The 23,478-nt window shown below is 37.3% G+C and overlaps 1 protein-coding gene across 1 annotated transcript; it reads right to left on the bottom strand.

Moving 5' to 3' along the window:
- Positions 1-23,137, bottom strand: oprm1 (opioid receptor, mu 1). Its single transcript, XM_060872899.1, has 3 exons — positions 22,613-23,137; positions 2,556-2,923; positions 1-1,496 (listed from the first exon to the last, which is right to left on the bottom strand). The coding sequence occupies exons 1-3, from the start codon at positions 22,867-22,869 to the stop codon at positions 964-966; spliced, it is 1,158 nt and encodes a 385-aa protein (XP_060728882.1). The 5' UTR covers positions 22,870-23,137; the 3' UTR covers positions 1-963.
- Positions 23,138-23,478: the final 341 nt, after the last annotated feature.

Below are 23,478 nucleotides of genomic sequence, written 5' to 3'. Positions count from 1 at the left end.
AACATGTAGAAAATACAACTTTTATATCTTGTCTGAAGAAAATGTTGCCATGCAAGCAAGATATTTGAGTTTAAGACCTCAGCATTGTAAATTTGATTATCTTACAAATCAGATTTGACAAATAACACGTTTGTACAATCACATACATAATTTGTCACCACTGAAGCATGACAATTGCATACAGTATGTGCCATGTCAAAGAACAAATAATTTTCACATTGTGCATTTGATTCAAAGAACTACAAACCTAGTCTAACTATAACTATATCATGTATAGTTTTTTTTTTTAAGGACATTGCAGTGCAGGTGGACCAGCTGAAAAAACACCACCTTTGATATTATGCTGCTTGGAAACTTGTGGTAAAGTGTGGATGTGACATTCCACTTAAACTACTGATATACAGAATATATGTTCATAAATATCTAGGATATTTAATTCAGTCTAATGGCACAGTTTGACAAGTATAAAGCACTGATTTTATTTATTTTTTTAAGAAAATATTATTTACAATGTATTTAGAGCATTACAGGAACTGGAGATGAAGAGAAAACAATTTCTTTTCAGTCTTTTTATGATTACACAGTGACAAACAAACAGTCAAAGAAAAAAGAAAAGCAGAAATGCAACAGTTATCATACAGCATATGTTGGCCTATAAAACATAATTGGTCTAATGGCCAACATGGCAGATGTTTGCACAAGCAATTCTGGGCTACTTATCATTCAGCTTCGTGGAAATGTTTGTGTTCGTGTAAGGTTTCTTCTTAGTAACTAGATTACTTTAGCATATGAAATATAGATTTTAGAAGAAATCTAGAATGGTATGGTAGATTTTCATGACTATCACAGCTGACTGGTAGTTCCACCCCCGGCTTAGAGACCTGTGGTGACTTGTGTGAGTTCTGAGTTGATGTCAACACTGGGCTGGCAGCGCAAATCCAGTGAGGACATCTCCACTGCTAGTCATACCTGCCGGTTGGTTCGATCTACTGTGGGACTGGACTGAGCCTCGCGCTGTGGATTGCGGGTGCGCGTCGAACGCATCGAGTTCTGTAGGTCCAGCACTGATGGACTGGGTATGCAGAACTCACGGAAGCATCGCTTGAAGTTCTCGTCCAGGAAGGCATAGAGCACTGGGTTGAGGCAGCTGTTGGTGTAACCCAAGGCGATGCAGAAGTGCCAGGTGATGGTCTGCAGTAAAGAGTTGGGGATAGTCACCAGGGCCTTGATGATCACAAAGATGTGGATTGGGGTCCAGCACACAATGAAGACGGCCACCACTACCAACACCATGCGTGTGATGCGTCTCAGGTTGCGGTCCTTCTCCTTGGAGCCGGACAGCATGCGAACGCTCTTCAGGCGGAGGATCATCAGGCCGTAGCACACAGTGATAATCAAAACAGGCATTATGAAGGCAAAGATGAAGACGCAGATCTTTAGCAGGTTCTCCCAGTACCAGGATGGGTGAGGAAACAAAAGAGTGCAGTCAACAATGCCTAATGAAGTGGGAGAAAGGATGGGCAGAAAATGGCACACGGAAACACGATTAGAACAACAGTGCATCATCTATCATCAGATATGTGACAATTTATGAAAGACAATGGATCTATTATACTATGAAGGCATTATGTTGGCATTGGGTTCTCTATGTTTTTCTCTATGTCTCACATTTTTACTCTCGTATGTAATGAATTAAAAGCTTTCAGACACCATTCCAACATACAAAAAGCTCATTGTATGTAAACGTCTTACCATCAGACCTATAAGTACTTGCCATGCTTGTTATCCTATCCTAAAAACATTGTCATTAATACACAGTTGCGTCCCCCACCTTCCTCTGTGGTTGCTATAACAGCCTGCAATCATCTAAGAAGGCATTCTACAAAACCTTTTCATGCAGTTATGGGAATTTTGTTTGAGTCTTTCAGCCACAAGAGCGTTAGTGAGATTGGGCACTGGTATTATGTCAGATGAGGAGGGATGCAGCTGGATTTCCAATTAATCCCAAAGGTGTTCAGCGACATTCAGATAAGGACACAATAAACTACATTTTTCAGCCTCACCCTGCATTCAGAGACCTTGCTTTGTGCACAGCGGCAGTGTCATGCTGGAACAAATCTGGGCTTCTTAGTTCAAGTCAATGGAAATCATAATGCTACAATTTACAAATACATTCTAGACAATTTTGCTATTCCAACTATGTGGTAACAGTTTGGAGAATTGCCACATAAGGGTGCAATGGTCAGATGTCCATATACATTGAACTCCTTTCCCTGAATTTTGTCCTGGACTTGCTTTGATAGTTCATTGGTTTTCATGATGATGTTTGTTTTGGTTTTCTCTAATAAACTCTGGGGTGCCATTTGATTTGCACAATATATTTAGCCCCACTTTAGTATTATGGGCTATTCTGTCTAGATTCAGAACAAAATAATTTTCCAGATCCAGGTTATAAGTATATTTGTAATTCTTGCTAAAACTCTCACTAATCCATTATAGAAAATACACACCCATTTATATAAGGTATTTGAATTATGTAGTAATTTCACACATACCGCTGCTGTGGAAGTCGAGTGTAGTAATAGTCGAAGCCATGATCATGACTGGCAGACCGATAGCAGACGACAGGATCCAGTTGCAGATGTTGACGATCTTGGCATTGCGAGGGGTCCTGAAGTCCAAAGCTTTCACAGGGTGGCACACTGCGATGTAGCGGTCTACACTCATAGTTGTCAATGTGAAGATGCTTGTAAACATGTTGTAATAGTCAATCGACATGACAATCTTGCACAGGATGTCCCCAAAAGGCCAGGTGCCCATGAGATAGTTCACACTTTGGAAGGGGAGGGTACTGGTAGCCAAGGCATCTGCCAGGGCCAGGTTAAAGATGTAGATGTTTGTTGCAGTCTTCATTTTGGTGTATCTGTGGTGCATAGAAGCAGATCACACAGAAGCACTGCATTAAATTGCACTTTTGTGAATCATTTTCAAGGATGATAAAGTTGTAATATTACATATAAGAATAGTATGTAACTGAATACAAAATGCTTCATTAGGACTGAACAGATTCAAATATACATACGAATGGGAAGCACACTATTGCTATTATCCACAGCAGGAGGTTTATACTTTCATGTGTTTTTGGATATACAGCAACTCTTTATAACAGAGGCAAAACATGGAATTTGTGCCTGTTTTGGGGTGACTATGTTCAGCTTTGAATTCTCCACTGATTTCTTTCACAGCCCAGAGTGTTGGTTAATGGCTCATATGAAAGTAGGCAGTCAGGGCTTTAAGACTTTCTAGTTTTTCATAAGTATTCATGTTTTTCCCTAGCATTCTAGGGGCAATATATTCATAGAAAAGTTAAAAAAAAGTAATTTCAAAGTGAATAGTGATATCAAACCCATTTCTGTTCCCTGAGATGCCCCAAGTGCTTGCTCATAAGCATCTAAAATGTGAAGGTCATCTCCAAACACTAAAATTCTGTGTAACGTTATCCAACAGATTGAAAAACATTGCACACTGAAAGACAACAGTGTCCTGACTCATTTTCTATCAAATTTGCTAAGATAAAATCATTTGTTTGCTTATACTGATCGAAAATGTCTGATAAGTTCATAAGGATGCAGTGTACTGGTAAAAAGGGTTATATAATTAATCAGACATTGTCACTAGCGGGTACAAAGATTCTAAAAATAAAATACTTATAAAAATTGAGATACCGTCTTGCACACATCCCTAATTTAAAAAAAAAACTTCCGCTTACATTAGATTTAACTCATAATACTAGGACAGATGTGATTAATTGAAACAATATACAGACACAGACCCAGACACTGCATTACAATACTAACACACTATATGATGTTACAACATAATCTCAGGCTGATAGTCATCTGCAGCCCTTTTATTAAAGACGTTAATTTGAAAAGCCAGCTCATATCGAAGACATATATGTAGCACTTGCGTACTTGATATCCAATCCGTGATTCATTCTTCTCCTCGACTTACGCAACTCTCATCATAATTAGACATCAGCAAATCACCTAAATTCTTAGACTTTTCTCATACGAACAGACGAATACGGCAACGCTTCCCCACTTTGAAATAAATGCTGATAATTACTGAAGTCTTTAAAGTAATCTAGAAGTATTGAAGTGACAGAGATGTAGAAATAGAGGTGAGGCAGAGCATGCATTTTAATAGGAGACTATTCTATTGTGCATAGAAATGCCCATTACAGCACATTCAATTCATCCGCTTTCGGAGTGCCATAAAAAGTCTTATCCCATCTCTGATAATAATGACCCAATTTTAACACTAACGCATGCACTAAATGACACAAAGTACACAAAGATGCTTGCCATTTTCACCGTCTTATATGAAAGCCTTCACAATTTATAAAGAGTGCCATTTGCACTGCATTTCAAATGTTTTCATTCCAAGGGAAAGAGGAAGGCATATGCATAAATTCTCATCTGGAAGATTTTCTAATCAGGAAAGTTAGTCGCCTCGTGGAAAGGGGCAGTTGTGTCTGGACTATTAAAATGAGATTTTAAGTGCTCTCCAGTGTCTATGAAAATAGGTTCTTAATGAGCATAATGCATAATTCATAAGTATAGTGTCTGGTTTCTGTGCAGGAAAATAATTTGCTATCTTTCTATATTGACGATGTGAAAGCATTTTATGCTAATGAGCTCAGACAGTGAATTACTCAGTGGAGAAGGGTGCATTTATGCTTTTATGGACTTATTCATGCCATAGAGTTTGTGAAATGGCTTTTAAAGCCTCCTGCAAAATATACAAAAAGATCATGTTAGATTAGTGTATTTGTTTTAAGTTAAACCATTATGCTGTAAAAAAAAAAAAAAAAAAAAGCAAAGGGTCCGCAATTTAAAACGCTACTATTTGACTCTTGCAAAAAAACAGAGATAAAATATAATGTCTAGTGCATTCCAGACAAACCAGATGGATGTAAACAAAAATCTCGCTGGTGTGGGCTTCCAACATAGCAATGTCTGCAGACGCAGGCGCATCTGATGAATGACGATGTAGTGTTTAGTTTACTGTCACAGATGAAATAGCACAGAACGTCACAGTACTGTGTGTTGCGCATGCAGGATTTAATACATTCCTGAGGGTCACTGACCTCAAGGTGTATTAGACCTGACGTGATCTTCTAATTTCATTTGGTAAACGCTAGCCTATATAGCCGTTCTCAATCCCACCAAAGTCTCAAGTGTGCCCGCTCCTCAAATAAAAAAAAAAGAAATCAGAAAACATCTCTACTATACGACTATTAACTTTGATATCTGTGGCACTAAAGCTCCTCTCATTTGCACTAATATGATGCATATCTAGTTGTTTTCATTATAAATGTATACACGCTGTGGTATCTAATAGTCATAATAACACGATGGCTAACTGTTATTATTGTAAATGTCAGGCAAAACACGATTGGATGTATACGCCATTTAAGTAAGTGTTTTGAAAGCATTAACTTCTTTCTATGACAGAACCTGGGATTCATGGAGATTAAACACCTAGGCTGGCTTTTTGAAATGTCTTCATTGTTTTTACCAACATTTCATTGATTAATAATTAACGATTATGGACAAATCAGGAATGTTTAGCTGGTATATCCTTAGCTTTATATGTATAATTTAATTGTTAGCAACAATAATTTACATGGAAAAATCCAATGGTATGTAGTTTTAAAGAAATGCCCTAAAGTCAGAAATAACCTGGTTATTTCTGACCTAATAATTTATGTTATTATATAACCTAATACCCAGTTCCATCATCTTGAATTCAATGGGATTTTTATATATCGGTTTTTGGTTAAATGCTTTAAATAAGGTCAACACACATTTAACACAAGATATTTTCAAGATATTTTCACGGTTTATTCTACAACATAAAACCCATAATAATATCCACTCATGATTTTGTAAAGCTTTTTGTAAAGTCTTGAGATTTTATCAAGTGACTGAAAGGGACCAGAGAGGTTGTCAGGGACATTAAACATCATCACACAGAACAGGAAGCATTATCTACTACAGCCTTGCTGTTTTTATACTGACATTTTTGCAAACTATTTCAGCACTTGCATTTCCATTCATTCAGATTTACCCACAAAAAGAGCACATTGGATCATTATCAGGGAACTTGGTATTAAATAAAGAGTTTTCAGAAGCTTAGTGTTACGTACATCTGTGCATGGAGTAGTTCATTTATAGCCTAACTTTAGATTTTACTTCATCGAAATTCATCAGTTTTGTTTTCAATTGTAACGATTATCTTGAACAAAATGTGTCAAAATCATTTATTACTGAGTTTAAATTTTGCAATAATACAAAATATACTGTACAAACCATACTGGCTTTGTGTTAAGGGAACCAGCATGATGATCATTTCTGGGTTGGTCTACAACAACACGTTATCCCTGCAGCACTCTATTTATCCCACAGTGGCTCTGACCAGTAGATTATTAAAGTTCTATGCATGTTCACACTCTCAATGCATTGTGCAGCATCTTTCTTCATCTCACAAGCTTCATACTGTATCTGCAGGAAGATGAAATCCTCCTTTTTTTTTTTGCATCCTACAGGATCCCAGTGCTGATGAACACCTCTAGTCTGTCCCAAAAAATACCACCTGAAACCTTCTGGCATTCTCTTCTGCACTGACTGTGTACATGGATTGGATTAAAACAACATACATTGTATATGGCTAAAGATTTTATATCACACTGAACGTAAACCCTTGCAAATAGTCATTCTGACATTAGAAAGGTTTAAAAGTAAATGTCACAGATATCTGTACTACCTACAAATGTACCTGTTTATTCACTCAACTGTAATGTAGCACAACATTGTGACACTGCAGGCTATCAAACATTACTGCTGATTATGGAATCATCCATAATCTCTTTACACCCGACAAATGATCCTGCCATTTATTTTTCTCACCAGGGTTTATCTCTAATTGTGCGAATATCCCAAGGATCAATTATTCCTTTTGCAATTGAGCATTTCAGTCTTGTGAGGAACTGTACTCTGCTTCTAATCACCAATATACAATGTCAATCTTCATGGTTTTTAGATGTTTGCTGGGAACCCATTAAAACTGATCCCTCATGACTGTCATATTAGCTCTGAGCGTACTGAATTGGAAATTGCAGCATCTGTCTTTCTCTCAAACAGCTTTAAACAGATGGTGTTTTTCTGGCATCTTTACTGTATCAGAGCATTACAACAAATAGGTTCACTATAATTCAAATACACACAGACGATGTATCCTGACAGGGCAAAAATTTTATCTACATTCACATTTCTCATGTCATGGAATAATCAGGCAAGAAATTGAGGAAAATGTATGGATTTGTCACAAATCCATTTTCTAAAGTGAATTCTCGTCAAGGACTCTGAAATGACAAGTGAAGTAGATTTTTCATACCGATCGAGGACGGACAGCCTTCGAGCCCAGGCATGTAGTAAAAGCTTGACTGATGACATAAGGTTATTTGACTGCATTTTATTTTACCTTCTTTTTCAGGTACAACAAGTGGATTACTGGATGAGGTAGAAATTGAAATCGGAAATGGATTTTCATAAAGAATGAATCCCGAGCCAAAGCTAGTGATCAGGCGGAGCAGAATGTATTATCACAGACAAACCGGCTTTCAATTCTGTTACAAAACCTCAGGATTAGCTCGTTGCTAGGGAACACCAGAACAGCTTCTGTCTCTTTAGAGCTCATCGAAGCATCATTTTATAATTGTATTTTTTTTTTCCAGATCGATTCTCCAAATGTTAAATGTGGATAGCTAAATATACTAACCAAGGTCGCTAGAGATGCTGAACATATGTGTTCGCTCTTGAGTGACACACGCCGTCCGTACAATGGCAGCCGGGTGTTGTTCGAGTGAGCAAGTTTGACAGAAACGTCAGAAATGCTCATGACTAATCTTGAATAAACTTGAATGCATCTACTGTAGGAAAAAACCAACATTGTTGAAAAAACAACTGTCTGTTCTGCTTAGGCAACTACTTAGTCAATGTGACGCATTCAAATTCAAATACAACCCGATGTTGGATTCTGTAAAACAAAGAAGAAACAAGAAAGAAGAAGAAGTGCCACTACAATTTAGTCGAAAGCTTCTTTTCTCTAATATGACAGTTGTTCCATTAAATTAAATGTCATTAGACTGACTGGAGGAAAAGGATGTGGCAGTTACAATGGATTAGGACAATATAATCTGGGGGAGTCAAGCATAAAAATGCCCAATTAAAGCTTATATAATTGACATTTACATGCAGAATGAAGATGGTCTGTTCTGTCTGCCTGCAACGGAATCATCCAGAGCTCAGTTCCATCCTAGCACTTGGAGTCATTCCATTAAAGATTACCCAGACACTCCACCTGCTCCTGTCTTTCTATGCCAGAGCTTGGCGAATATTCAAAATGATGTCAGTGGCTCGTGAAGACAGGTCTGGGGACATCCAGAAGGTCTGCATTTTTTGTTTGTTTTTTTTTATTGTGCTACATCATTGGAAATCACAAAACGACTTATTATTCAGATTTTAGAAATATTAGCCAGTTTCATTGGACGGAACTGTTTTTATTCCAAACTGAATAACTCAATAATAAATAGCCTGTAAATAATGTAGACTTGGGCCTAATGTTTTCTGTCAGTGGAAAGTTCAGTAATTTAATAATTAATTAAGTAAAGAAATAATCAGGCTTGTAAATTGAGTTAGGTGCAGTCAGCATACAGACATGGTTTTCTTTATTCTGTCGGTTTGAACATTATTGTTTTTTCATGTGTTCCAATTCTATTAAGAGCTCAAGTTCTCAACAATCAAAACAGACGTCAGATAACGTTTGTAAGCATATTCTTGGAAGACGCATCTCCTGCGTACAATAATTAAGGTGAAAGAGCTAGGCATTGCTGAAGTGAGGGACTTGGTGTCAGGGGTGCGGGGATAAAAACAGACTCAAATGCAGGATATCGTAAAATAAACAGGTTTAATAACTTAAAAAACAGAAAACAGGGACAAGGACTCGACAAACGACATGACAAGGGACAAGACAAAAGACGACAAGGATTCCGTGCTGCCATAGGCAACGCGGCACGGATAAATAGACATGACAATTAACACATGAGGAACAGGTGTGCAGAGGCGAGGAGGAAGAGACAAGGGCGGGGCAGACACGTGAACATAGAACATAAACAAAAGCACGTGGCCAAAGGCCGGGCTGGATCCTGCCACTTGGATTGTAAAGTTTATTTGACTATTTTGTTATTTCATGAGGATTTACCTTTCAGTGTGGATGTTTTCCATTGCTACAGTACATTGAGCAGTGATTTGAGCTTCATAATCAATTAAACCAGACTTTCTGGCACACAGTTAAAAAACAGTAAACAGACTGTTAAAATTAATTTCCTTTGGGAAAGGATAATTACAGTTCATCCAAAGTATGAATAAATGGGGCACCACACTTTAAAATACAAACAAATACTCTCCACTGCTTCTCTCTTTCTACCCATCCCGAGGCATCCAGAAATTATACCAGATCCCGTCGTCTTCCGTGTGAGGAAGATTTTGGACCTCCACTTAGATGAGACAGACTCTGAGAATCCTGAGGCATTTAGAGATCTACCAGCTCCAGTTAGACTCTGTGATACTACAGAAGAGATGTGAACTCCATGTGATCTTTTGCATCAATACATCATTTATCAGACTGTATATTTATAATCACACCCTCTAGTGTCACCCATATGAGGATGAGGTTCCCCTTTGAGTCTGGTTCCTCTCAAGGTTTCTTCCTTTACCGTTTAAGGGAGTTTTTCCTTGCCACTGCTGACTGAGTCACCTCAGACTTGCTCATTGGGGATATATATATATATATATATATATATATATATATATATATATATATATATATATATATATATAATATTTATATATAATATATCTAATATTAATCTGGAACTTTGTATTACATTAATCTTTATATTATTCTTTATAATAACCTTTTGTTCTATGTTTATGTTCTGTAAAGCTGCTTTGAGACAATGTCAACTGTAAAAAACGCTATACAAATAAACTTGAATTGAATTGAATTGAATTGAATAGTTTCTATGGCACAGTAAATGACCCGGGGCACGAGTGTGAAGACAAATCATGAGTCAGCAACATACTGGAATCTATTGTTTTATTAATATTTTACGGAACTGGTCAATACAATTAGAATTCATTTGGTGTGTTAACTAATGCAGAGTAATACAAAACTTTTATATGGATTCTGTGACAAACATGCTTTTTGATATATTGTGGATATCATGATATATTTTTTATTAATGAAATAATAACCAAATTGACTGCAAAAGCACTGCATTTTGTACACAAGTCTGTAATACTCCTCACAAGCAAACTAGTATGAGAACTAGTATAAAAGGGTCAGAAAAGGTTTGTGATGAGTGGTAATATATTTTCTCAGTGATTTATGAAACATTCCTACAAAGTATATTGTTAAAGGATGTTAAAGGTTGGTTGATGGAAGCCATCTATAATACATTTTGTACGATGACACATAGTCAGTGAAATAAAGGCCATACACACACCACCCGCTTTTCAGTTACCACATCACCATGTCAACATATTCAGATCAGTAACCAACCAATGATGTTTGCTGTCTATCCAGGCAAGCTTCCTTTCCCTGAAATTTCACCTCATGTCACAGATGGAGCATTGATTAGTAATAAAAAACCTCTTCTCCTAAAGACTGCTTGTCTTTACATGTCTATATTTTATTGCACATTAAACACACACGGGGATGGATTAACATTTATGAATGCACCATTAAGGCACATTAAATCTGCATCATAGTTTCATGACATGAAGATTAAGGGTTCTGAATATATACTCTTTAACCTTTCTGATCTGTTTAATTAAAATACAAACATTACTATAAAGTCCGGCAATGTGTCTGAGTTATTCACGTTATTGTTTTTAAACCTCTATTTTTGTGTGAGTAATGAGTCATGAGTAATCCAGGCTTCTTGTTCATTCACCTGGATCAATGCTGTAGTGCACACATACTTGAATTCACCTGAAACGTAATATAGCGTAATGTAAGTTCATCATGTTTTCCAAGACATCACAAAATCCAAGTAAGAAAATGCTCAGTACACTAACTATACTGAACATGAAATTATTGTTGAGATGAATGAAGAATGAAGGTCATGCACTATCAATCCTCATATCGATGTAGTTCAATGCTGTGGTGTTTTCCAGATGTTTCATACTGCCACTTTTGGTTACGGGGCTGAAACACAACCAGAGTCTGAGGATTAGAAACTGCAACATTAGTCTGAGAACTACATATGGTTGTTTTAAATTCCATTAAAATAGGTGGTAATGTTTAGCTGAATTTGCAGCAAATTATCATTATTAAGGCTTTAACATTTTGATGATTCTAGAGGGAAAATTTGACGTTGACTGATGTTTAAAAAAGGGAACAGTTTTGTTTACTGGTGTATAAAAAGTGTGCAAGTGGACCTGAAATGGCTATCGAACCTATTCAAGCAAAACAAGATGTAAAGGGTCAGCCTTTCTGTTATTTCTGTAACTGCAGAATTATTATTGTATTTTCACTTTCCATGCATTTGTTACCGATCTTTAAAATTGGGATAGGAAAGAAAAATATGTAACTGTGGTTCTGTGAACCGTATGCAGCCTTGTCATTTCAAACTAGCATAAGCTCTGTGAGGAGGTACTAGTAATTGACTGTTATATGATAAAAAGATTAAGTCTTATTGTGCATGTGCAAAGTGAAAATAGCTTTCACACCTAATGACCAAAACACTAACAAGATAATGTCAAAGGTCAGCTTTTAAATGTGTAATTTCAGGGTTTCATAACAGGCTTTCCAGCAAACATTGTGACCGCATGACCAGGGCCTTGGAACAATCAGACTTGGTAAATACACCATCCTAAAATTTGGACATATGCAGGAGGTCAAAACAAGAGCCAGCCAGGGCACAGAATGGGAATCAGTAGCTGCATGGCTGGCTAGTATAAATACAGCAAATCTAAGCCACCTAAGTATTTCAAAGATAAAAAAAAACATACACATACAGTATAGTGTAATTATTTGGCATGCTGTTTAATGTGCTTTTGATTTAAAAAAATGTCTTAAGGTGGATTTTTTTAAAAACAGTTTTGTCAAGCACAATAGCACTACCAATGGTTGCATGAAAAATACATATAAGGCTATGCTAGGTTGGGGCAGGCTTCTTTCTAGCTCAGACTGTAGATTTACACAGTGACAGGTATATCAAATGATTACACAAAGTAAAATGGACTGATTGAGAAGGAAAATGTGTAATATAGCCACAGATATAATAAATACAAAGGAGAACTAAACAGGAGAACTAAAACTAAAAAAATAATCAATAAAGAAAGGATTGAGTCTACTACGTAAGTGTGAATATTTTGGTCTACATCATTCACGCCATTGAGACCTTATGCCACTGTTATATAATGCATTGCTCAACACATTAATAGTTAATAGTTTCACTGTCAACTAATTTATAGATCATAGATTTTTATTCTCCCATCTAACATCAAGACGAGCCGTCACTGTGTGACCATTAACTGCAAACAGCATACGGATGTACTGTATATTGGAAATTCTTCACCTTGCACCGGTGCAAAATCAAGGAGTTTAAATAGGGCAGATGAAAGGCGGAGAAAGTATATGTGTTAACTAACTAAACTTTCTTGTTCCTTCTAAACATTCAGACAATCACAAGGGGAAATGAACAAGAACATACAAAGAAGTGAGAAAGGCAAACCAGATGTTTGGGAAACCAAATGCTTCAGTGGCAAAGTGAATACGCTATACATTAGACCCTCGGTATATGTGATATTTTCACAGAATCAATATTCTTAATATTCTTAATATTCTTAATATTATCAATATACTTTAAATTACAAATTTTCCATGTTAGAAATTTCAGTTGAAATAGCACACATTACTGATGATACAATATAAAGGGCATGAGGTACACCCATATTTCTAAAAGCTCTGTTATTGTAAGATCAATAAGCCTTTGTAGCAATCTGTGTGTGATAGTGCTAAAGGCTAAACCAAAATCTTCAATGGATTAATAGTTGTGTTCAGTAATGTATTTTAGTTGAGCCTTTAGTGTGTCACCTCATATGGTAGTAAACTGAGGAAGGTTAAGTGGATTGCAACTGGACAAACACAGAAGTCCAATGAACTACAATGTTCCATGCATATACATAAAAAAAATTGACAGAGTAAAAACTCTGGTCATAACAGTGGAACTCTTGGTTCATCATCTGAGAACTCCCCTCCATGAACAATCATTAGACTCCCTGGGATTTATAACTTCACTTTTCCTGAGCTGGCTGCAAAGTGAGTCTTGTTAAACATTATAGATTTTAAAACAAATACTCAAGGAAAGCGTTTAAGTTAATTAAGTTAATCTCTGTCCACCATATGATGCTATTTGAACCTTTTTAACCATATATAGCTTGCACATTGCTTTCAAATCTTATTCTTATACTCTGAATTGGAAAAAGATGAAGATGTAACATTACCTTCACATAATTACATCCAGCAGAATGCATCTGCCACAGTGTCAGGCTTTTCACAGCTGCCATAAAACATTTATGTGTCCAAATTTTACATCCTGTCATTATTCCAAATTTGCACTCTATCTGACTCTATCTACGACCTTATGGTGCAATTTTTGCAGTGGCAGATGACACACCACTTTGAACACGTTTAAAACTGCTGATCCAGAACTGGTGTATTGGAAAGATATTATACTGCTGCAGTTTGCTGCAAGATGACCAGAGAGTTTAAGGGAATTGCAGGCACTTTTTATTAACACTCATTGGATCCTCTAAATATCTTCTCCAGTGCTTTTTCAAGTTGTATTGCTGTGAGTTTGACAGGCATGTATGTTAGACTAATTATAATTTGTCCAAATTATATAAAGATTACAGTTACCACTGGTTAATCAATGGTCTCTTCATGTAATAAGGTACAGTGTTACCCTATAAATATCGACAATTACGTATCGACATTCCTTAAAACATGGAGGTCTACACTTCATCTGTGTCTGCCCTTATTATAACAAATCAAGTTGTTATAGGAACCTTACATTTGAGCGCAGTGATTTAGATACTCAGTTGGTGTTTGGAAGATTTAAATTTCTAAACTGTAAGAGCTTCTGCCAACTAAGTCTAGCAGCTGTGCTTTGAAGTGGCTTAGGATAAAAGTGACAGCCAAGAGAAGAAATGGAAATGGAGGACAAGGCTATATTCATATTACCAAGTTGAGTTTACACAAATCTGATTTTCTGCCTTTAAAATAACAGATCATTCATTCATTCATTCATTCATTCATCTTCTACCGCTTATCCAAACTATCTCGGGTCACGGGGAGCCTGTGCCTATCTCAGGCGTCATCGGGCATCAAGGCAGGATACACCCTGGACGGAGTGCCAACCCATCGCAGGGCACACACACACACACATTCACTCACGCAATCACACACTATGGACAATTTTTTCCAGAGATGACAATCAACCTACCATGCATGTCTTTGGACCGAGGGAGGAAACCGGAGTACCCGGAGGAATCCCCCGAGGCACGGGGAGAACATGCAAACTCCACACACACAAGGCGGAGGCGGGAATCGAACCCTGACCCTGGAGGTGTGAGGCGAACGTGCTAACCACTAACCCACCGTGCCCCCCAAAAACAGATCAGATTTTTAATAAAAATCTGACCAGAGACAGTTTCATACTATACAGGTCCTTTTTGCAGTTTTTCTCCTCCTTTTGTATTTAATTATGAGGTTCAAATACTTCATTTTGGTGACCTTTTATGCACTAATTTGTGCTGGATTAGCTTGTCTGCTGGTATCTTAACGAGCACGCTTTTTGATGCACCTAAATTATTTACTGCATTGTTGTCAAATTGCTTCCTCACGTACCACCTTTGTCAGTCCATACACAGTTCATAAGTTTAAAGACCACACTAACAACAGAATAGATTTAAGCGGTCCGCTTTGAAGTTCTCAGAGGAATAAAGACGCGCACCAAAGGAGAGAAGCATTTCCATTGGCTCCAGTTTGCCGGTATTGGCCAATCACAAAAGTCGATATTGCACAGCCAATATCACTGAATATTCCACTATGTTTTATTATTATAATTAAGCTACGTTTATATGGATATTATATTGTAGACTATTGAGTGGATAAAATATAGAAATCCTTTTAATTAAAAAAAAATATATATATAACTCCTCCCCCATCATTCAGAGGCGATGCTTCACCGTTGCTTTGAAAAGTGTCACACACACACACACACACATACGTCCAGCTACAATAATGTATCATATTAATTTGAAACAGTAACCCAGAATATTTGTCACAAGCATTGATTAAAACAATGATGACAATAATCACATGAAAAAAAACCGACTTAAATTCTGGACCTTTAGCAGTGAGGCAGTGAGTGATCCCCCCCTGCCTACGGGCTTGCTATATGTATCCCTGATATGTGAATGAAGCAAAATGAAGCAGAATGGAAAATATGAAGATGTCATCATCATCATGATCCATATCAGCAACATAGCAAAACAACAATGGAGGACAGTTACAGCAGTGAATATACTCAGTGGAGGGCTGAGACAATTGTTTGGGGACTTGATTCATGGCCAATAGCTTTTGAACAGTTTTGAACCCTGTTTCTTGACAGCAGCATTCACTCTCTGCCTTATGTGCTTTTTTGCCTTATGATAAGCTCACTTGGCATTCAAGATTCAAAAGCTCTAGGTTGTATTTGGAGTAACACTGGGAGTTTCCTTGTGTATACAAGTAGGCTGTGGCTTATGTTAGTCACTGGTTTTCTGACAGCAAAACAAAACCGAGTCATGTAAATTATTGAAAGACTCAGCTGGAAATGGTAAAAGCTCCAGTTGATAGTACAAACACAAATTGCTAAAAAAAAATAAAGGACAGGAACCGAAAAACCCACAGGAAGTCCTACAGCTCTCTAACTACTTATCTGTAATTAGCCTCTTTTTAAAAGCCCCATTTAAAAGGAAATCTCATCGTCACATTAATTAGTGTCCTGTATTGTATTACTAAACACACATATGGGTCGAACATGAACACTTGTGCTGTATTCTTTGCACCACAAATTCTCTTCCTCCCTCCGGTACTGTAGGAAGCGTAGTCTGATGGAGGAGGGGACAATGAGTGCAAACTCTCAGCTCTTCCAGCTTCTCCATGACAACAAAGAGCTCAGGCACTATTAGAATTCTCTTCAGTTTCCCTTCCTGCACACTAAAAATTGATTTTCCACATGATTGTGGAGAGTTACTCCTGTTTGTGAGGTGGAAGGGCCCAAAACACCGGATGTTGATTTGTGGGGGCTAGAAGCTGTGAGAATCTAAGTATAATTATCCACTGCCGAGGGAGGCACTGATATCTGATAGGAATTTCTGAATGCTTATGTGGTAACTTTCAAGTTTTTAGCTGAGAGGTGCAATTATTGCCTGAAAAATGTATGATGTTGTAACAGGCATAAAACACACAAGCCTATAGTTTCCTGTTATAAATTGATTGATGTACTGTATGTTAGCATATACCTGACTGAATAATTAATCTCCTAAGGAAGATTCCATGATTGTTGTGCTGCTGATCTCTTGTAACTCTTAAAAATAAGCGGAATTTGTTTTTACGATTTCTTAATACCGAATCTAATAAAACATTCACGGTACCATTCAAAAACATTCCTTGGTTTGGAGCGTTTACAGTAAGTTTCGTGTCTGTGCCAAAGTTTAAATTATACCGTTTAATTTTCTCCTTTTTCTCAATATTTTTCACTGTTGATTTTGAGGGGATGAAACACACTTCGGATCTTTTTTAAAATCCAGCTCATATTCAAGTCAGAGGTATGTAATCATTAAATATGGCAAAAATTCAGCTTGAAAAGTGTGTAAGCTTTTAGGTGTTTTGTAATTCTTACTCGCGTTCCGTCCAGCATGTATCCTGCCTTGATGCCCGATGATGCCTGAGATAGTTCGGATAAGCGGTAGAAAATGAATGAATGAATGAATAATTCTTTGTCATTAGTGTTAATTTTACTTGTGATAATTATATGTTAGTTAGCTCTCAGATGGAGAAGATTTTAGTTTTAGAGGTGTGCAACCAGATGATAGAGAAGTTTAGCGATCGAGAGAGTAGTGTAGTGTCTGTAGTAGATATTCTGGATGCCTTAGGCAGAGTTAGCAACCCTCCTACTCTGGCATTAGATCCCTCACAGCGATGATGACTTGGAGGCATAGTCGCAAAGCCAAAGCTAACGCTAAGGCTCACCACTCCTCACCACACCACGAGAGCACCACTCCTCTTCACTTCACAGGTCTAACAGATTTTCTCTCCTCAGTGAAGCAACAACTGAGAAACCTGAAAGAACTCTGGTTATAGGAGACTCAATGTTATGGCATGTAAAATTAGCAAGGTTTGTAGGGGCTACAGCAGCACTGGTTAGGTATATTCTGGGAGCCAGGGTGCTGTACATAGCAGGTAATCTTAGAGTCCTAGGCAAGCTTAGGTTCTTGAAGGTGGTTTTCCACCTATATAATGATATATGCCTTCCATAGTCGGATGCTACCAAGAGTAATATTGTAAAGGTGTGTAAAATGCTTTTTTACCTTAAGATCTCTTTTAAGGTTTAAGATGCTTTATGAATAACTTTTATCTGTACTATGATCTTCTCTTTAATTTTAATCGGAAATGGCCACAGTTCTAAGAATTTTTGTAAAATTATGTCACAAAGGAGCAAATCTTCCCAGTTATAGTTATATACATCAGCCAGACCTAACTGGCCAGGGGAGAAGTTGTCGCAGATATTTTTATGATGATAAACTAGGGACTACTCAAATATTTAGACAGAAATTCAATAAGTTCTTTATACTAACTTTTTCTTACTAACAGCCCATGATGCATTAGATTGCTGTGGATAGAACCACTTGGAGACTATCATGCAGTCTTTGAAAATTCAAAAGAGAAACCTTCCTTTTTAACTTTTGACTGTGGAACGTTCCACATATTTCATAGGGGTGAATATGTGCTATGTCATTGCTGTTGGACACTAAAAGGTACATTTTTCCTAACCTATACTGGATGACTCATGGTTTATTGAAGCATTTGAAGGGAAAGTGAAGCAGTGGACTGGGCCCTGTAGTGGGCTTGAAATGCTTTAGATAAATGATCTGCAGATATGATGTTGCGAAGCACACTGTCTCACATATTCAGATTTTAGTTTATAAGTTTCGAGTAAGTTTCGTTTACTATCCAGTTTTGTTTTTTTACTTCCCCACTTAAAGATCAATCTTTTATTTACTTCTTTGTTCTCTAATGCATTGCTTGCTTGTTTGGATTACTATAGTGGAACATGTTGCTGCTGACAATAGCAGCATATTATCGAGGTAATGCTTGCGATTTGAGACAGCAGGAGTCCAGCACAGCTCCTGTATCAATGGGAAAAATACATCACCTTAAAACCCTTCTGTATTATCAATCCATTTTTACTTGGCCCCTAAGGTCTAACACGATGGCATACAATACCGCCAGTAAACCTTTACCGACTTGCAGTCAAATCATTAATAATCACAGGAAGGTTGTACCTGCAGGTAGAGTTGCTGCTGCACAGAATGAGCTTTTCTTATCAAAATTAGTGAATGTGCTTAGAAGTTGTTTCAAAGAGCACAAATCTGTGTATTTTGTGTTTGTCTCTTTTATATTATATGTGGTCAACAGTTAATCGTGTTTGGAACATGGACAAAAGAGCTATACTCATCAAGGTCACCCACAGCATTCAATAAAAAAGTAAATAGCAGCAAATTATTGAGACATCTATCTTGACAGTTGTTGGGATCTGTCATACTACCCTAAAAATCCTGTCATACTGTCCATAAAATCCTGACATATGATAAAAAACCATTTCTTACTGACTGGCCCAATTTAGGTGTTTGTCCTTTATCAGATTAGCCTGTCATCATAAATATCTTGAGTGACCCATGCGAAAAAAATATATATATATAAACAATGCCTTATACTGCATTCTATTTACAGAGCATGGCCAGGAAAATTATGATGCTCCAAACAGTAAGAGATATAAAGAGAAAATAAATCTAGTTCAATATGCGCTACTAAAATCAGAGTTTAGGATATCCTCTCGCTACGTGCATCCATGTATCTGTAGCTTAACTAGCATGTTGCTGTAATTATATTTGCAAAGATATGATGAAATTTAAAACATCCCTAAAAATCTGAAACTAATTCCAATTTCCTGTGCTACTGAGTACAGCATCCTCACAGGGTGCATCAAGTAAAGAACTTTCATAAACTTTAAATCAATGTAGTGATCCCATGAGAAATTAGAGATAATTAATTTAGTTCATTTTTTTTACTTGTTATGAATCCAGGGGCTTGAAAGTATCCTGGGGACACTTTGTATGAGGTTGGAATAGACTCTGAATTGGAAGCCAGTCCATCACAACTCACACATACACACACTCAAACACACACATTCACATATTCATTCATACCATGGGGAAATTTAGCGTAGCCAGTCCACTGGCCTGTTTTTGAAAGTCAGGAGAAAAACCAGAGGACATATACAGAGAACATGAGAAGAACCTCCATGCAGATCGTAACACAAGTTCAGGATCAATCTAGGAAGCCTGGAGCCATGATGTAGAAACAATCTCTGTTACACCACAATGTATCATTTAATTCTCTGATCTGCCTGGTATTGTTTTGAATTTACACCACAAGCTCTCACACAGCCATCATGAAGTCATATTAGCAAACTACAAAAGTTGCTTTGTGGCTCTTTTGTTTAAGGCCCACTACACAAAGGTCTTATCAAAAGCAATCAGCCAGCTGTATTTACACACGTCACTGCTCACTGCTAATTAACACAGAACGTAAAAGTTAGTGAACAACACAAAAGTTCATTAAACACTGAAAGGTTCAGACAGTATAACAGACCATCACCAAAATATCACTGAATAGTTATGCTGTTGATCCTGAACAGAGCTGGAATTACCACTGTACTAGTGACCTAACTAACTAATGGAGATCTAACTTTTTTCTCAAAACCCGTTGTATGGTTACTGTAAACAGAAAACATATGTTTACTGTAAACAGTTTATATGGTTTTCCCCATTAGACACAAATGTACATTTATTTCTGTATTTTATATATATATATATATATATATATATATATATATATATATATATATATATATATATATATATATACATATATACACATATATATGACGTAAATGAGCATGTAGAAGATATACAGAGAGGATATACAGATATATTCAGTCTTCCCCCAGAATTATTTTTATTTATGGCATCACTGCCACAATAGCACCACAATTTAAGCATGCCATAAAGCCACATTTTTTTTTACACATCATACCATAAAGCCACATAAAGAAATAAAATTAAATAAAATAAAGCACCTACTGTATAGACAAAAAAATTACAAACTGCTTAATTCATAAGTATGGATGTGTCTCTATAAGCTTTGCACATGGCATATTCCTGCCTGCAGATTTTTGCCAAATTGTTTGCAGAATAGTGATAAACAGCAATCAGGTCAAACAGATTTTCAATTACATTTTAAGCATAGGACTTTGACTTGGCCATGCCAAATACACAACAAACCTTTGGTTTTCTCCAAGCCATTTCTTAGTAGTTTTTGTCATGTACTTTGACTCATGGTCCTGTTGGAACATACACATTTACCCTAAATGCAGATTTCTGTCTGAATGGAACAGGTTCTCCTCCTGCTAAAAAACAACCATAGAGCATTGTGCTGCCATCATCATGTTTGATCACAGGAATGGTGTTACCTGAGTATTAGCTAATTTGCACCAATCATTATGTTTTGGCTTTAGACCTAATGAGGATTCATTTTTGTTTGATCAGCTTTTCTAGCATGACCGAACATGGAAGCGACCTCCTTCTGGCGGCCCGTCTATAAAGGCTGGATTTGCGAAGAGCTCATGATAAAGTTAAAGTCTGCACATATCCTCCAGTGTTCTATCTTGACTCATGGACAATTCTCCAACAAATTCCCTTCCTGCCTAAGCACTGACTTTGGTTGTACCACATTTTTTCCACTTTGTTAAAATGGATTTCACATTTTTCATATAAAGGGTCAAAGAATTGCCAATGTTGTAACAACTTGATCCATCTTTTTTCCTTCTCATAACTTTATCTCATTGCTTTACAGGCAGTTACTCTGTCTTTGTGACAGCAGGATTAATACCTCAAAAAAAAAGTCAGAGCTATTTATTGTAAAAGCATACAAGTGGATTTAAAATGAACACAAGTGCACCCTGTTTAACATACATGGCTTTTTTGAAATAAAATACTAGTCCTAATTTACAATGCTAAAAGAAAACAGGGTAATAGTACATTTTATTTCCTATTATGTAGCCATAACCAATTTCTTGAGAGAATTACTTCAAAATGAGCAGTAACAAATAATTGATTGTAATATACTTAAATTTGATTTTCAAATGCAGCAAAAAAATAATCATAAGGATGATGAATGCTTTCCGGGGGCATTCTGTGTACCACCAAAATACCTTTGAGGGCACAACTTCAAAGACTGGCCCTTTTTATACTGAACAGTACAGGCTGGTGTTGGTAGCTTCCTTTTCTGGGAGTGTACTCTACATCACAGCATATCACTAAACCTGTCTCACTGTTTGTGTAAATCTTTCAACATGTGCTCATGCACTCCAGGAGGGAATGACTTCCATTTTAACATATTTACTCACAGTTAGCAAACACTTCCATAATGGCATGTTCAAGCATTAATAATCACTGAATAGTATTAAACTCCATTGACCGTTTAGCCCATAACATCACTCAGCAGTTCCAGATAACAAATATTTACCAGTCGAAAAATTAACAGTAAGAATCATAGTACTGAACATTAAATACTGAAAACAAAATACTGAAGAGCACTACACCGTCAGGCACCTTTTCATTCCTAAATCAATCGTATTATTAGTACATCCAAATCTATGCACCAAAAATAATGCAATTTAAATAAGTTTAAAATGTTATCAGGGAACATACACTTTCAGAAATTATGTTACTAAATTATACATCTTCTTGTTGCTTTTCTTTTTTATTTCTATTCATTTTTATTTCGTTAGTGCACAACTCTACACTTGTAAAACATTCGTAACACAAAGCATTGCATTTGGAAGCCCAACATGCAAGAAAAAAGATACACACCAAAGGTACACAACACAATGAAAAGTACAGTTTGCTACCTTTATTTCTGAGAGTCTCCAGCCTCGTATAGATCATTAAATCAATGACAAAAGATAAGACTCAACAGGTGATGTATTATATCTTATGCAGATTGTTTGTTTGTTTTTTTTTTGGGGGGGGTGGAGTTGTCATGGTCAGGAAAGTACCAAAAGTGACATGCTTGCAAGTCTTACCTGATGATCACATACATGACGAGCACGTTGCCCACCAGCCCCACCACACACACGATGGAGTAAAGCGCTGTGATGATGATGGCGATGATGACGGGGGTCGAGCCTTTGTTCGCGTCGGTGGGTCGCTCACACGTGCTGTTCTCCAGCAGGGTCGCGTTCCAGCCACCGCCGGAGCTCAAGTTCGGACAGAAGGTGCTGATGTTGGACAGATGAGAGAGGTGATAGAGAGGCGCTGAGACGTTCACCATGCTCTCCATGGCTCTCGGTGGACTCGGTTCGAGTTGTGTTGCGGTGTACCACTCTCTCTCTCTCTCTCTCTCTCTCTCTCTCTCACTCTCGCTCCCTTTATCTCCAACACCTGTTCTGTTCAATTCGCTGTTCAGAGCGCGCGCTGATCCCCGTGCTGCTTCGATGCGCAAGAGCTATGAGCCAAACTCGCGGGCTGCGATGCAACACTTTATCTGATCACTTAACCGATACGTCCTGTCCTATCGGCGTAACACAACATACAAACGGATGGATAGGAGGGCTTCTCTTTCTCATTTTTATCTGACAATATGACGTCACGGGCAAAGGCACGTGACCCAAGGCTCCGTTTTTTGAAGCGCGCGTAAGAAGCGCGTTGGAGACCGAAGCCCGATCGCGGACCGGGTCAAAACCCTCCGGTCAGATGATGTACTAGTGGTGTGTCCAGCTTGTAGCATGGGGTGGTTTGGTGCCAGAATGAATGAGCACACGAGCACACGACTGCTACAATAATGAGATAAACACTAGCTATATATATAAATCTAACACAGTACAGGGTTAATACTTCTCAGGGATTCCATATGGGGTCAGAAACTTTGCCCCAGTGCATATTTCAAAGA

Source organism: Tachysurus vachellii, chromosome 6 (assembly GCF_030014155.1).
Source record: "Tachysurus vachellii isolate PV-2020 chromosome 6, HZAU_Pvac_v1, whole genome shotgun sequence".
NCBI lineage: Eukaryota > Metazoa > Chordata > Actinopteri > Siluriformes > Bagridae > Tachysurus > Tachysurus vachellii.
Note: the sequence above shows the minus strand (reverse complement) of the source record. Positions and strands in the feature narration are given on the sequence as shown.